We start from the raw sequence: 16,150 nt of genomic DNA, 5'->3' as shown, positions 1-16,150 counted from the left end.
GGAGGGAGTTCTGGTCACCAGAGGTGTTCAATTAGAGGCTGGATAATGACTGGTCTGGGATGTGTTTAGAGAAGTCTCTATATCAGCTGGGAGACTGAAAATCCTTTCCAGCTCAGGGAAGTCATAGCTTCATGGGGACAGAGTTGGCTCCATAGCCTTAAGAGAGGAGCAGCTCCGAGCCTTGATCCCTGGCCTTGAGAGGAGGCTCTGTCTCTTTGAACCTTCGTCCATGTCTTTTCTCCATCCACATCCAGGGCTTGTCAGAAGCATCCCCACTCCTAGGTCTCATGAGGCACTGAGGAGAAGACCCTTCCCCTTCGTGCTGGACTCTTGCCTCCCAACCCTTCTGTCTCTGCCAGACCACCCTCTCTGCTCTTCTCCAGTAGCCTCTTCTCATGGAATCTGGAGGGGCTGTGAGGCCATCATGCCTGATCACCACCTCTCTGGGTCACTGGAAGGTTCCCATTGCTTCCACTGCTCCCAACCTGTCACTGAGTCTTTTCAGTAGGTGCCACTGGAGCCACTAGCCTTGCAAAGCCAACAGCCCATGGCTGGTCTGGGCACCCTTTCCTCTGTTCCGGCCTTTACTCTGCTGGGACCCTTATCTTGCCACTAACTCTCCACTGCCTCCAAGTCCACCAAAGTTCAGAGGGCTGGCACTGGGAACTATGACCAGCAGCAGACAGCCTGCCACCAAGGACTTGAGGTCATTCCTTGGGAGGCTATAAGTGCCTATCCCACTGCCCCAGCCTCACTGGGACAGCAGATATCTTGACCCCAGTGATCACCATGATCAGGCAGAAGTTTATTTCCCCTCTGAATCTTGAGATGAAGTGATTTTTCATCTTTGGGCAGTGCAGCAATATTTCACATCTCTAGTTTAGAAAGTTCATTTATTCCACTTTATTCAGTTCTTACCATGGCTCAGTGGTTAGAACTCATTATCCTGATTGTCTAAATGAGAGAGGTTAATACTTTGCCCAAGGTTGCACAGCTAGTAAACAGCCATGCTGGAATTAGAAACCAGGCCTCATCAAGCCCTGTGGCCAGTCTGTCTTTGCACCCTGGTGCAGAAGTTGAATATCTGCTCAGGGGACTCACCCCAGGCTAAGCTAACTGCACAGACCAACCCTCCCAACCTCCACCTACTAATGGTTTCTTTGGGATGTGGAGGGCTGTCCCCCTACCTCCCTTCTATTGCCCATCAGTCCTCTCTTTTATTCTCTCCTCCATGCTCTGCTCTCTGCTTGGAGTAAGGCCTACGGAGGAGGCACTAACACGAAGGGTGGCTTGGTCTCAGGGGCTGGGAAGATGAGTTTGCCCTCCCCTACCACCCTGGGGAGGAGCAGTGCCAGCAGCTGGGGATGCCAAGCTGAGACAGGGGCCATGTGACTGCCTCTTGAGGTCAGGATGTGAGCGGGACCTGTGGGGTAACTGATGGGCCCCCCACATGAGCTTCCTTGCTTCACCCCAGAGATCTGACCCACTTGGAGGGACACCTTTCTGACACCACAGGCTCTCAGTCTATGAAGTTTGCTAATGTCCACCACCACCCCCAGCAGCTGGACTGGGCCTGGTATCCTCTTAAAAGCCAGCCAGACCCGCAAGGCAGGCTTCTCCATCAGTTCGTTGAGATCAAAGCCCAGTGTGGCCAGCAGCCCCTGTGCTGCCCCCATGCCCCAGTCAGGGCCAGCCCTCCTGCCTAGACACTGCGAGTATTGTTGTGCACCCATGTGGTATCTATTTGATCCAAATTTATGACACTGATCTACTTTAAATATGTTGCAAGATGCAAAGCGCGTTTAAAACATTACAACCTTGGCTCTCTTTCAAGAGGGTTGACGAGTATTGTCAGATTGTATGTGGATCACAAAACCTGGTGAGAGCTTATCTCTTAAGTACAGCAGAACTGGTCTGTCTGTCTCACTTTGGGGCGCATTTGATGCCTGTGGTGGCCTGGATGTTAAGCCTCATGGTTTGCATGAAGGACCATGGCTGAAACACACATTCCCCTCTTTCAGGCTGTGGGTTTCAGACCAGAGGAGGAAATGAGAGCTTCAGGCTAGAGCTGCTTGCAACTGCAGCTACCCCTCCTGGAGGCCAGTGGGGCTCCCCAGAAACAGGAATGCCCTGGGGAGGAGAGTGGATGGGCCCTATGATGAGATGGCTAGAGGGCTGGGGAAGGGCACAGGGACAGAAGCCCACCCACCCAGCCATCTCAGCCTTCATTCTGTGGCTGTGCTGGCCCTTCTCCTTGCCCCTTCTCAATGCTTCAGCCAAAGGGCATGAGGATTCTGATCTGCCAGCCAGAGCAAGGGCCCGTGTGGTGGACACACTTCTGTAGAATGATAACTCGTGCAATTGTAACTACCTTACTGGCTTCTTCAACAAGCCAGGCTGTGTACTAGGCACTTTGCATGCATCAACTTATTGAATCCTTGTAACAACCCTGTGAGGTAGGTTTTACTCAGTTCCCAACTTATGGATGAGCATACTGAGGTTCACAGAGGCCATTTTCCCCGAGGTCCACAGCTAGGAAATAGAGAAGCCAGGTCTGTGTGATCCCAAAGCCTTGCTCTGAATGACTTTACTATCTGCCTCTTAGCAGCCCTGGGGGACCCCATGATGATTTCCAGTACACCTTCCCCCATACCCCTCCATGAATGGAAGGAAAGGAGGTGGCAGTTGAGCTGTTTTTGTTCTTGTAAGAGAAGGCTGGATTCAGGCCTTTCTCTGAGTCTCCAGGCTCCCTGGGAGCATGTCTGCAGAGTCTGCAGCAGAGAACAGGGAGTACTTGGTGTGTCGCTCTTGCCAAAGAATTAAGGAAGTGGAGTGCTTTGCCCATTGGCACTGACTCCATCCAAATAAGTCCCTCAGGGAGTTGGGATGGTTTCAGGACTCCCAATAAAGCCTGGAGGAGGCAGCTTGCCCCAACCTTCCACGACAGCTATTCCTGAAACCTTCCTGCACCCCTCCGGCTCCTGTAGGACCTGAGTAGCCCATGCTGTTCCCACTCCCACTGAGTGCTCCGTGCAGATGGAAGCCCTAGATGCAGGAGCCTGCTAGTGCGGGGACAGCATTTTCTTTGAAAGCTGTGAAATCCTAGTGGGGACGATTCGCATTAAAGATAAGAAAACTAAGATCTGGGCCTCTGATCTGAGACCTTGTGGAGACTAAAGCGACCCCAGCCCCCACCCTGAGCACTCTGAGCTTTGTTTTTCATGCACTCCAAAGTCCAAGATTAATTAGAGCTGACTTTTCTTTTTGGAACTAACTACAAAATCAACCGATCTCAAATTGAGATTACAAGCCAGCTGCCCTTCCAAAGCCCTGGCCTTCAATGGGGCACCTGACCCCGGTAATTCCCCGGATCACTTCCTGCCGGCCCTAATTACAGGAGGAACTGGGATTTCCGTGGTTCCAGTCCTCTCTGGTGTGGAAGATGGCTGTAGCAGGGAAGCAGGAACTGAGCTGCCTTTTTCCCGGAAGGAAGACCTAGGAACTCTTTATAGGGAGAAAACCGTTAGCCCTCCACACCTGGCTTTTCTGGCCTAGGGAAAAGACCCTGGTCCAGGCTTGAGGCTTGAGCTGTCAACCGACCGCCCCCCACCCCCACCCCTCCCCGCAAACTCCCCACACTCTCAGGCAGGCCTTCCTCCTCCGTTACAGAGAACAAAGAGCCTGTGCCACCAGATGCATTTGCTCAGGGCCTTCCAACCCAGACCTGGCTGCAGCAGAAACCAGGCCTAATCTTAGAGAACTTCATTTACTTCCCCGTACTTCCCTGGCCTGACCTTGGCTGGGAGCTGACCGTAAAGCCCCCTTCCTTCCTCTAGACTGTGCTTTCTTGCCAAGTCCCTGCCCAGCTTGTTCAACAAACAGTAAATCGCCAATTAAGAGGCCACTCCCACAGGAGCAGAGCTTGGCTGGTTTATGCTCCAAGGAGCTCACTTCCATTCTATCATCTCTGTAAAGGATGCATCCTCCCACCTGGAATCTTGGACCAGAACAGAGGACCTATCAATGCTGTGTGGTGCTCAGGTGCAGTGCCCAGCTGGGGAGTCTGAGTGGCAGCCTCAAAATCAGGGATGGGACAGGCCTTCAAGGTCATTCAAAGCAAACGCCTCTCTACCCACTTGTGCTCCCCTAGAGCCTTCTCAGCCACAATGACTACAATCTACCCCTTCCCGCATTGGTTCTTGGCACTGAGGTTAAAAAGCCAGCCTTGCAGAGGGGTGGCTGGATGTTGGCCCGGGAGTCACAGCTTCTGCCATCACACCATGCACGTGGCCAAGACCTTTTGTAAGGCTCAGAGCACCCACTTCCCCAGCCTAAGTAAGGCGGCTGAGAACCCCCAGGGGAACTTCTGAGTCCCTTCTGGGGAGACAAGAGGGGGCAGAGATAGAGGAGGTGAATTGAGGCCTGTGGGCTTTGCTGGACTGAGTGAGCCAGGCCCTCCAAAAACCAAGACAGTGATGAGTGAGTGGATGGAAACTGAGCACAATTACTAACACACTTTTTAAACAGGAAAACCTAGGAGGGGAATTAGAAAAGAAGGAGCCCTTAGACAGGCTCACACAAAGACATGCCCCAAGGAGCAGTCCTCTGAACAGAGGTGGGCCACCATCCTCCTCCGGCAATGACCACGCCCTCCCCCTACCCCGCCTCCTGCCTCCTGCACATGGGCCCCAGCCACAGCCACGCTGGAGTCCTTGATAATGACTCTCACCTCCCCATCATCCAGGAACCAATGTTTTTGGCTTTAGGAGAAGCCATTCCCCAGTTCAGAGGTCAGGCAGGGGCAGGTCCCTGGAGACAAGCCCCAGGGAGTGAGCCTAATGAGAGTGGAGTGAGCGGCAGAGCGAGGTCAGCTGGGGGAGGCCAGTGGGGGCGCCCCTGCTTCCTGCCAAGCAAGGGGGTGGGAGGGAGGGAGGCCCTGCCATGGGGATCAAGGAAGCCTGGGTCATTTGCGAAATCAAGAGAATTGACCCAGAGAGGAGGGAAGGGGCGAAGGTCAGCCACCCTAACAAGGAGGGCTGCCTCCCGAGGAGGCTCCTGGGGCTCTGATTTCCCCTGAGTGCCTGATTGTGTCTTTACACACTCACATCAACAGGGGCTGAGGACAACCCCAATTAGCCTGGAGACTCTCACACTCCGGGGTTTTGCTCTGCACAGTTTCTTCCAGGATTGGAGACAGAAGCCCAGAGACAAGCTTGAAGCAGATGCCACCTCCTCCCTGCAGGAGCACCCCTCTGGGCAGGAGGAAGGGAGAGCAGGGACCCACTGAGACCCCTCCTAGAGCTGCATTTTTAACCAAAGCTAAGAGTCCCTCCCCACCCCACAGAGCCTTTTTCTGGAGCTGCCAACCAAGCCAAATGGCACCTCCCCAGCTTTGGCCTCTCTCTCCTTCCAAAGGGCTGTGCAGGGGAGCAGAGAAAGGGCTGGGGTGGGTGGGAAGAGACAGGAGCACCAGTGGATGGGAGGTATCTGATCTAACCGCACTTTGCAACCAAGAACCCTAGACCAGTGGGAGAAAGTGGCTTATCCGTGGTCACTTGCACTGCCAGCCCAGCTCCTCGAAATGGAGGTGGGAAGAAGAGGGCAGAGGCATTGAGGGAAAGCAAGAGAAAAGACAGAGAAAGTAGAAGAGAGGGATGACGGGGGCCTCTGAATAGTCAAGGACTCCCAAGCTGACCTCCCACCTGCACCCACACCAGAGGACTGTGGGGGCCTCTGTACTGAGTCAAACTGGTCTGGTCATTCAGAATGTTAGCAGGGGACCCTCCAAAGGAAAGAATGACAGGAGCCCTCAGCTGGTGCTACTGAGAGGGCTTGGAGACCGCTGTGGCCGGAGTAGCCAGACTTCAGATGAGGTACTGTCACGCCCTCTGCTGGCCACAGAGCAGCTGTGCACACAGGCAGTGAGCTTTTCTGGGCACCCTGCGCTGAGCGGCCCCCACACTCTGACCCCTGCACCCCTATGGGCCACAGACCTAAGGACCCCCCCCAAGCAAAGAGGGGCTCTGCTCTGCTTTCAGCCTGCAAAGGCTGTTTGGTGGAAGCAGACGGAACATCAGTCCATCTGATACTTGTGTTGGCCAAGAGAAATAAGTACCTTGGCATAACAGACAACAGACTATCCAAAGCCCTAGGCTGCATGACCTTGGCAATCATACCTGTCCTCTGTGAGCCGCAGTTAGCTTACTTGTGAAGCAAGAATAACATCCACTCCCACATTGGAAGGCATTGTTGGAGATGGAATAGAGGAAGGTTGTAAAGCTTTTCAGTCCAGTGCAGACACATGGCAGCTGCAGTAAGTGGCTGTGCCCTTCTCTCTCAGTCCCACAAGAAGGAAGTCAGTGTCTAGAGCAAGCCTTGGGCTCTGGATTTTCAGCCATGGTAACTTCCTGAATTTAGCTCTGCCATCCCACCTATGGTTCAGGGGTCACTGGTGGGGTCATGCTGAGAGAGGGCTCTGGCACTGGGAACTAAAGATTCTAGGCCTTTTGTAGAATTTAGAGACTTGGCCCAAAGAGGATAAAAGTGAAGCCATCTCAGGCAGACATAAATTTGTGTGTGCAGATTACAAACGCTAAGTGGTCCCTGTCGCATTGAGGATGCAGCGCTGAGTTATAGGGGATAGCAAAAAGCTTCATAGAAGAGATAAAAGGGCCCCACTCCTATCAAACAGCCTCTGCAGGCTGAAAACAGGGCAGAGCCCCTCTCTACTCAGAGGCCCTCAGGTCTGTGGTCCATAGGGGTGCAGGAGTCAGTGTGCAAGGGCAGCTCAGCCCAGGGCACCAGACAAGAACTGGGTGCTCTATCAACCAAGACTCCAAATGATGAATAGGGTTTTAAGTTGAAATGGAAGAAAGACAGACCGTGGAAATGGGTGGTGTTTTCAGGGACACAGAAACTAGCAGGACACAGAAACTAGTGATATCATGACATGATATCAGGTGATGAGGCAAGGAAGGAAGCAGGGGTCAGAACGTCATGCTCAGGAACCTGGTCCTTTTCCTACTGTCAACAGCAGGCCAAGGATGTTTTAAGGCAGGGGTCTTGCTATCCAGCCTGTGTGTTAAGAAGCTTAACTGGACACTTGCATGGAAGACCCATCACGGAGGAAGAGGGTGGAAGTCCTCTAGCCTTGGTAAGGAGAAGGATGGACGAGGACCTCCTGTAAGATGGCAGGAAAGGGAGAGTGTGGACAGCTGAGAAGGAAGCCAGGGAACACCAGATCCCCTCTGCCTTTAAGCCTATGGGAACTGCAGCCTGGCCTGGCAGCCACAGCAGTCACACCCAATGGGGCAGCTGGGCCGGGAGCAGAATTGTCACACTCTGTGTTGCCCATCCACAGCGCTGGCCTTCAGATGGAGGAAGTGGCAGCAGGCTGGCTGCAGTCACCTGTTGCTGGACACCATCCCGGGCCCCAGCTGGGGCTTCGTGCTCAGGCACTGCATAGGATTCAACTCCCAGAGCCAGGAGCTGCCCTCCCCCATCCCCTGATGTAGCCGATGATAGTCCTGACTCACCTGCTCTTGGCCTCCCACTTGTCCCTGGCTGTCATCTCCAACTCCACCTCCTTGTGGTGTGTCCTTCTTCCTGATCTCACCTTACTCTCATAGACTTGGCATTTTTCTGGAGAAGTAAAGATGTTGAACATAAAGATAGGGCAGTGCCAAGATGGTAGAGCGACCCCATGCTGTCCCAGAGGAGCAACAATGGACAGGTGACCCTACCTGTGCCTCCAGATGAGTAGGGTCAGAAATGGGGTGCAGATAAATGGGGGACACAGGCCCTTGGGAAGAGTTAGACCCAGAGGACTTGGAAGGGAAAGGAACCCCAGATGAAAAGAGAAGAGAGCTCCTGTCTGGCTCAGCCAGAAGCTACCATCCTAGCAAACCTGCTGGAGTGAAAACGAGGCAAGAAGTCCCAGGCAGGGACCAGAGGGAAGGTGTGCAGTAGGTAAGCGGCCAATGGGTGGCTCCTGCCCCTGGTCCCATCCCACAGCCCAAGTTCCAGGTACAGCTCAACCACAGAGTGGTAGGTAGATCTTGGGCCAGTCACTTCTCTTGCTGAACTTGCATTCCACTAGGTAAGCCTCTTTCTCTGGGGGCCTTTCCTGCTCTGTGACCTGTAATTGGGGCCCTCCTGCAAGTTCACATAGCTGAGGACAGGGGCCCACACAGCTGCCACCAGGGCAGGGTCCTCAGAGCTCAACATGAACCAGACAGCCATCCCAGCCTCCAGACAAGACATTCTCACCGATATCCTTGCAGGCTGACAGGCCCCGAGTCTGGTCCTCTCCCCATGCTTTCTCATTTCTTCCTCCAGGGAGAACGGGGCATGCCAGGGATGCCAGGCAAGCATGGAGCCAAGGTACCTCCCCCTTCCCCACATCCCAGGCAGCCCCAAGGCCCCTCCCCCAGTGCCCATCCCTCTCTCCTCAGCTCTGGGGACACTCTGGAGTCCCAGCTCTTTGGGCCTCCTTCTGCCTGCCCTGGTTCTCCCAGCTGCAGCATTGTGGTCTCTCATCAGTGCCCCCTGATGTGGGCGGCCTCCTCCTGGGCATCTCTGGGTCATAAAAAGCCATCTCAGGTACCGCTAGCTCCACTGCAGTCCTAAGACCCAAGTGGAGAGTAGGGACCCCCAAAAATCACCTCCACTTGAGATTTGCTAAGGGGCACTTTGGGCATCATCTGTCTCTCAAAGTAGGTGGCCTTGGGCTGATATGAAAACAGGGTTCACTCCAGCCACTCCCCAGTCCATGAGGGCAGAGGTGCACAGAGCTGACTGTGAGGGTAATGCCAACCAAACACTGGGGGCGACTGTCCCTGGTGAAATCAGCCCCTTTACTTTGTCATCTATTCTGCACCCCTCTCCCGTGGCTTTCCATTCTCCTGCCGTCTCCCTTCCCATCTCCTCCTCCTCCTCCTCCTTTCATATTCCAACGAAGCTCCCCTTCCACCCCAGGGACCCCCTCCCAGCCCCATCTAGTGCCCCACAGTCCCCACTGTGCCTCCCAGGAGAGGCCAGGAGCCATGCAGGTGGTTGGGAAGCCCAGGGAGCCCCGCAGACTGAGCTACACAAAGCCCCTTCCTCAGGGTCCATTCTCGTGGCGTCAGCTCAGTGCCCCCACCTCCCAGGTGGGGTTGGTGGTTGTGGGGTTGGGAGGAGTGAGCGGTCCTCCTTCCCATCACACCATGGGGAGGCTGTCCACTGCCCCCTGCCCCCTGCTGCCCCCTCGCTGCAGAATGTCTTCAGACCTTTTTTTTTCTCTCTCTGCCAGGGGGCGCCCGGAATTGCCGTGGCTGGGATGAAGGTCAGTGGACTGTTGTAACCAACACGTCAGGGACAGGGTGGGAGAGAAGTGAGCGGGCAGAGCTGGAAATCTTAGACTCAGTGGGGTGGCTGCCAGACCAATGAGGGGGCATACAGGATTTGGAAACATTTTTCTCAAAGTAACATTTGTGCCAGGTGCATAACCTTGAGCCACAGATGTGTAACTAAGCCTTGTAAGTAAGTAGCAATGGTTTCCTGCCTCAACTCACTAGCCTGCCAATGCACCAAGGCAGCAGGAAGGCAGCCCAGATCTTTCCTTTATGCTCTGTAATTGGGCAGCTATATGCTTCCAAAGTTTCAGAGAGAGCAGGAGTTCATCTCCAGAACCCCCACCCTAACTGCCCATTTGGTTGGCAGGCAGATGTGAGGACAGCCTGGAAAAACAAGTGCTCAAATTCTATCTTCACAGCAGGTACACTTACAGGGGGCACCATGTCCAAACCAAATGTCCATTCCTTCCTCTCTTTCCTCCTGGGCTGCCTCACTTATGCTCCCACCTGCCACACCCCTCAACTGGGGAAGAATAGGACCCTCTAAGGGTCAGTAGCCTGATAGGCCTCCTTTGGCCTGGGACCTGATGCCTGAACAGAGAAGAGCTGGGGCTGGCCAGATGTTTCACTGACCCCACCCTGACTGCCCCCCACCCCACCTCCACCAACAGGTGCCTTGCTCATTTGTTTCTGCTTTTTCTGTCTCTCACATTTGTTTCTCTTTTTCCACACAGGGTGAGCCAGGGATCCCAGGAACCAAGGTACTGATGCAGAGAGAATGTTCTGGGCTGCACAGAGTATCGGTCATGGGCAGAGGTGGGAGGGGCTGCTGCTGTTTTGCTCTTGGTCCCCCTGAGGCTGGCCTGGGGCTGGGGACCTGGCTAAGCAGAGAAGGGCCCACTGGTCAGGAGCACACTGCAAATGCCTCCCCCTCCCTGGGTCCTGGCCTGCAGGCATGCCAGCTGCAGCAGGCAGTGACTATTGTCCCCTGCACCTACAGGGTTCTCTTTCCCTCTTGTGTGACAATAAGAGGTGTGATAATAAGATATGTGACAAGAAAAAAAGTTTGAGAAATACTAGGTTAGAAATATTACACAGGTTTCTTTGCTGCAGACCTTCTCAGAACCTTTAATTTGCTAAATGTGCATTGAGGAGCTCTCAAAAGGAAATATCTTATGTGGCATTTTCAAAACGTTTTTGACCAGAACACCCTTTTTTAAAGAGGAAAAGCTTAAGGGACAAGTATTCTGGAAATGCTGGTCAATGATCACTGCCCATCCTACCCCTCACTCCCTGCCCCATCTTCTTATCAGTGACTTTCTCTTCTTACCCCAAAGGGAGACCCAGGAGCAGAAGGGAAGCCGGGGCCCCCAGGTTTGCTGGGAAAGAGGGGGCAGAGGGTAGGATATCGTGTATTTGAGTGTGTGCCCCTTCATCCTAGCCTCGCCATTCCCCTACTCTCTGGCCTTCCTCCATGGCTGGTGTGTCGCCTGCAGCGTGCTGTTGGTGCATGTGTCCCGAGACAAGGGGAGTGGCAGGACGGCCTGGCCAAGCTTCAGAAACCCACACTCAAGAGCACACCCACTCTCCTGGGCAGCCTTGATTACCCAGCAGAAAGCCTAGCAGAAGGAGGAACTTGCCTCCTTCCACCTCTGCTCCCCAAGGATCCACATCCTTTCCTTCTCCACCTGGCCTGCTTCCGAAGGATACCCAAACTAAGCACATCTGCAGGAGCAGCCCAGGCAGGACAGGGCAGCAGGGGCTCCCTCCCACTGCCAGGGCCTCTGCCTGGCCCTCCACAACCCCTCTTGGCCAGCCTCAGGCTACTTTACCGTTCAGCTGCTACCCTGGGGCAGGTGCCAAGGAGACAACACCAAAAGACTTGGTGTGGCACCTTCTGTGGCTCCCGCTGGAATGAATGTTCATTGAGACATCTGACCAAATTATAAGGCCAGAGCCCTCAGCTCACATTATTACACATGAGAGCTGCCTCTCCCCAGGGCCATGGGTAGCAAAGCTTCTTGTGCTGACCTGATACCCCAGCCCTGCTGGTGGGGTGCTCTTGGACACTCACCTGATATTGACACTGCTGTGCACTGAATATGTCCATCCCAGACCCATATGTTGAAGCCCTCACCTCCAGTGTGGCTGTATTTAGATAGGGCCTTGGGGAGGTCATTAAGGTTAAATGAGACCATAAGGTCGAGGCCCTAATCCAGTAGGATTGGTGGCCCTAGAAGAAGGGGAAGAAAGAGAGAGACCTTTGAGAGACCGTTCTCCCTCTCTGCCTTGTGAGAACACGGCAAGAAAGCTGTCATATTCAAGGCAGGAAGAGGGCTCTCACCAGAACCTGGCCATACTGGCACCCTGATCTCAGACTTCCAGCATCCAGAACTGTAAGAAAATACATTTCTGCTGTCAAAGCCACCCAGACTTTGTTATGGCCGCCTGAGCTGACCAATACAGCTGCTCTGTGAAAAGAAGGCAGAGCATCAGGGAGACGGGCTCGACCTGCCTCTGCCACTGACTCAGTAAGGGGTTGGCCACCAGTCATGTAACCTCTTGGGGCTTCCCTCACCAAATCTGTGAAATGAGAATGGGGTTCAGTATCTCTAAGGGGCTCTTTGATTCATGTCATGGGAGAAAAAGAGTTCTTCCGTAGTGGAAGAAGCTGGGTAGGGAAGTGTATTATTTTGCTAGGGCTGTGGTAACAAAGTACTACAGGCTGGGTGGCTTGAGCAGAAGAAATTCATTGTCCCACAGTTCTGGAAGCTGGAAGTCCAAAAGCAAGGTGTTAGCAGGGCGGGCTCCATCTGAGGGCCAAGGGGGAGAATCTGCTCCAAGCCTCTCTCGCGGCTTCTGGTGCTTGCTGGCAATCTTTGGCATTCCTTGGCTTATAGACGTATCACCCCAGTCTCTGCCTCCATCTCCATATGGCATTTCCCTGTGTGCCTGTCTGTGCCCAAATTTCTCCCTTTTATAAAAAGGACATCAGCACATTGGATAGGGGCTCACCCTACTCCCATGGGACTTCATCCTAACTCATTACATTTGCAATGACCCTATGTCCAAATAAGGTGAGCTGGTTATAGCTAGAGGCAGAGAAGGGGGTGCCAGAAAAGACTGGGAGCCCTTAGTTGCTAAGCATTAAGAATCTGAAGAACAGAGTGGTCAAAAGGAATTGCTTGCCCAACCACTGGTGTTCTGACCTGCTCACCTCTCCCAGGAGACCGCCAGGATGGACTAGATGCTTCTGGCCTTTGTTATGATCTGTGGCCAGTGTGACTTCTCCGCAGCATGAATGACAAGGGCCCGGGCCACATGGGAATAAGGAAAGCAGTCATGCAGGTGTCACCAACGCGAAGTGACCCATGGAAGTAGCCAGTCAGGATGGGGGCCGGGAGGAAGTGGAGCCCTTCGGAAAGCCAGCTGGGGGCAGGGGCAGAGAGGCAGGAGCAAGGGAAGTCAAGGCCCTAAGCTGTGGAGCTGGTGGCTTCCCAAACCTGCTGCGGAAACAGTTCCTAACCCCCACACTGTTTGCATCTCCCTGCAGGGTGAGAAGGGGGCTGAAGGCTCCCCTGGGCTTCCTGGCCTCCTGGGGCAGAAGGTAGGTGTCGCTCTGAATGGAGGGTTCAAGTCCTTCGTCACCCACATCCCATACCTGGCCCTGCACATCCACACAGGCCCCAGCATTGGACGTGTCTGTCTCCCAGACTGCAGGAAAGGCAGCTGGAACACAGCCAGATTCTGTTTGTCGAGGGAGAGGTGCCATAGGCAGGCCCTGATTGGCAAAAATAAAGTGCCGAAATGTAAAGAATTCGGTAGTGATGACCTGGTCAGATTTCTTGGTACCAGCTCTGCAAATGCATCCCACAGTTCATGAACTCTGTAAGATATTTAATTTAAAAATTAAAAAAAAAAGATGAGGCCAAAATAAGGGGAGACATGCATGATAAGATGGGGCCCTTGGAAAGTCTCAGCGCTCCTCAGCCTGTTAGAGGCCTGAGCACCCTGCAGTGACGGGGTCTGCAAAGCTTATTTAATGTTTCATTTCTTACATAGTTTGGCCGCCAATAATAATGTTATTCCACATTTTGAATATTCTCAACCCACTGAACAGTGTTCCGTGGAATACACTTTGAGAAACACTGCTCCAGACCCAGTTTTGAAGGGTCCCTTGTGTCAGCTCTAAACCTGCTGCCCTTCAGTAAACACTTCCAATCTCTCTTCAAATCCCACAGCTGGATCAGATCAATCTGGGGTTCTGAAGGCCCCTGGTCCCCAGACATCCTGGGGCCCACACCCCATAGTGTCCCTCCAGTGCTCAGCCTAGACCTTCCTCCACACCAGGGATGCTAACTCCACCTTCCACCCCCAGGGAGAGAAAGGCGATGCTGGCAACTCCATTGGAGGAGGCAGAGGGGAACCTGGCCCTCCAGGGCTCCCTGGGCCCCCAGGGCCAAAGGTGAGTGTTCCCTGGAATTGGTGTTGGGGAGGTGCTTACCTGGGGACTTTGTCTTCAGCCTGTTCTCGGGGACTCTACGTCCTGGACATCCCGCCTTCTCTAGCCTTCCCCTGCTCCAGATGTGTGGTTTTCCCCATGGATTCCAAAAAGGTCATTTGGACCCAGCTCCTGCTTGCAAGCAGATAACAGTTTGACCTTTCAGAGGAGATGTCTTCCCTGGGGCAGATGGATGGTCCCAGTGATTCAGATGACTCTGATGTAACTGAGTCAGGGAGCAATGGCTGCAGGACCTTCATGGCTATGCTGTAACTGAGTCAAGGATTGACGGCTGCAGGACCTTGATGGCCATGCTGTAACTGAGCAAGGGACCAATGGCTTCAGGGCCTTAGGACAGGCAAGAGGCCCCCCACCTTGGCTCTGAGTAGGTTGCAGGTCAACTATCAGCTGGCCCCACCTGGTACCAGCACATCTGGTAGGTGGCAGCAGTGGAGGCAGCTGCAAATGGAAACTGCCCTCACTTTCCTTTTGCTGCTTGAAAAGTGCAACGGCAAGATTTGGGTTTCCCAAAGCAGATGGCTCCTATGTTGCTTGGTTTACTTTAGCAGCACTGAGAAATGAAGGGGGTCTGTTTCTTAGCTCAGAAGGAAAGCATGAATTACTCTACATCATCTGGGGCAATACACTCATTCATTCCGCCCATATCCACCTGCCATGGGCTGGGCTCTGTGTGGGCCTAGGAGGGCCTGGCAGGGCAGAGTGGACACCAGTAAAGGGTACAGAATGCAGGGAAGGAAAGCAGGAGTGGCCTTCCAGAGGAAGCAAGACCCAGGCTGGGCCCAAGCATGGGTAGGAGTCAGGGAGGTGGAAGAGTGGGAGGTACAGAAGCCATCAGGGAAAGAGAAGTCCAAGGCAACATCTAGGCATAAGCGGCAAGACCATCTTTTCCCTCATAAGCAGCTGTCCAGGTGCCCAGCATGCCCTCATCCCAACTCTCTCCTCTTCCCCAGGGAGAAGCAGGTGTCGATGGCCAGGTTGGCCCCCCAGGGAAGCAAGGAGACAAGGTACAGAGACCTCCACATCCCAGAGCTGCAAGATGAGGGTCAGCTTGGGAGGTCAAGAATCATCCCGGCTGACCCTAGGGGGTATCCCTCAGGGCACAAGGCTGACCGGCCATGACCACTGGCTTCCCTAATTCCTGGTTGGCTTGGGCTTTAGAGAGCCATGCACTGAGACAGCAGTCATGCAAAAGCCAGTCTAGGGATGGGACATTTGACCAGGGAGTGACACAGAGCTTCCCGAGCCATTGGTAAACGAGGGGCTCTTGCTTCTCTCCAGCTACTCCCTATGAAAGACTGCTGTGTCCCTCATGAGTTCACAGTGGCTAAAGTGCTGTGGCAGTGGAGGAGAAAGAGAGTGGGTTACCTGGAGGCAGCAGTGGCTCCACGTCCCGTGAGCAGGGTCATCAGGAGTCACACCAAAGGGTTCCTGTTTCCTTTATTTTTACTTTCTATCTTGATTTTTTTCAATTGTCTTTATCCCAGAAAAATTGAAACTGCGCTTGGTTTTTCACAAGTTACACTGCTTTTTCATTTATTCTCCATGGCTCTGTCCTGTTTGCAACAGGAACAAATCCTTCCACCCGCCCGCTCTGGGAGGTGGGTGCTCATACACCCATGTCCTCCTGAGACCCTCCTGGCCCTCCACATTTCACTCGGCATTCTGGGTCTTTCACAAGTAGAGTAGGCAGCAAAAGAACTGTGTGGGCTCTCGATGTCAACTGACACCCAGACAATTGGCAAAAAGCTGCTGAGTCCTGGATACCTGAGCAAGATGGAATTAAAGAGAAGCAAACGTCCCTGCTCCAATGGAGGCAACTGACTTAGGGGACTGGGGAAAAGGTGTGAGAGAGACAAAGGGGAGTCCCTCACAATGAACACAGAACAGAAAGAACGCCACCGAGTCTGAAGTGGGAGGCAGCCCACAGGGACTCAGAGGGACAGGAGTGTGGGTGGGTGTTCCCTGGATGTTTCCTGAAGGGGTGGAACCTGCACTTCTATGGACTAAGAGCTGAGATGAGCCTCCTGGCCCTTATCACATGGCCTATCTAAGGACATCAGGCTCTCTGTACCAACTTTATCCCCACTTTGCTCCAATTTTGTCATGCAACAGGGGGAGCGTGGAGCAGCTGGAGAACAGGGACCAGATGGCCCCAAGGTATGTGCCTCTCTCGCCTGGAGTCACAGCGTGAAGCGGCTGGTAAATCAAAAAGCGTCTGAGACAGGTCTCAATTAATATTTAGAAGTTTATTTTGCCAAGGTTAAGGGCACGTGCCCAAGAGACAGGTCTGTGC

At 53.7% G+C, this 16,150-nt stretch overlaps 1 protein-coding gene across 1 annotated transcript in view; it reads left to right on the top strand.

The window, feature by feature from the left end:
* The window catches only part of COL13A1 (collagen type XIII alpha 1 chain), a 91,414-nt gene that overhangs the window by 41,202 nt on the left and 34,062 nt on the right, over positions 1–16,150 (top strand). The window contains exons 16-23 of the mRNA XM_055353588.2: positions 8,338–8,382; positions 9,293–9,325; positions 10,070–10,096; positions 10,673–10,735; positions 12,889–12,942; positions 13,714–13,800; positions 14,808–14,861; positions 15,970–16,014. Of these exons, the coding sequence (XP_055209563.2) occupies positions 8,338–8,382; positions 9,293–9,325; positions 10,070–10,096; positions 10,673–10,735; positions 12,889–12,942; positions 13,714–13,800; positions 14,808–14,861; positions 15,970–16,014 (408 nt within the window). The remainder of the gene's footprint in view (positions 1–8,337; positions 8,383–9,292; positions 9,326–10,069; positions 10,097–10,672; positions 10,736–12,888; positions 12,943–13,713; positions 13,801–14,807; positions 14,862–15,969; positions 16,015–16,150) is intronic.

Source organism: Gorilla gorilla, chromosome 8 (genome assembly GCF_029281585.2).
Source record: "Gorilla gorilla gorilla isolate KB3781 chromosome 8, NHGRI_mGorGor1-v2.1_pri, whole genome shotgun sequence".
NCBI classification, from domain to species: Eukaryota; Metazoa; Chordata; class Mammalia; order Primates; family Hominidae; genus Gorilla; species Gorilla gorilla.
This window is presented reverse-complemented; position numbering and strand designations above follow the sequence as displayed.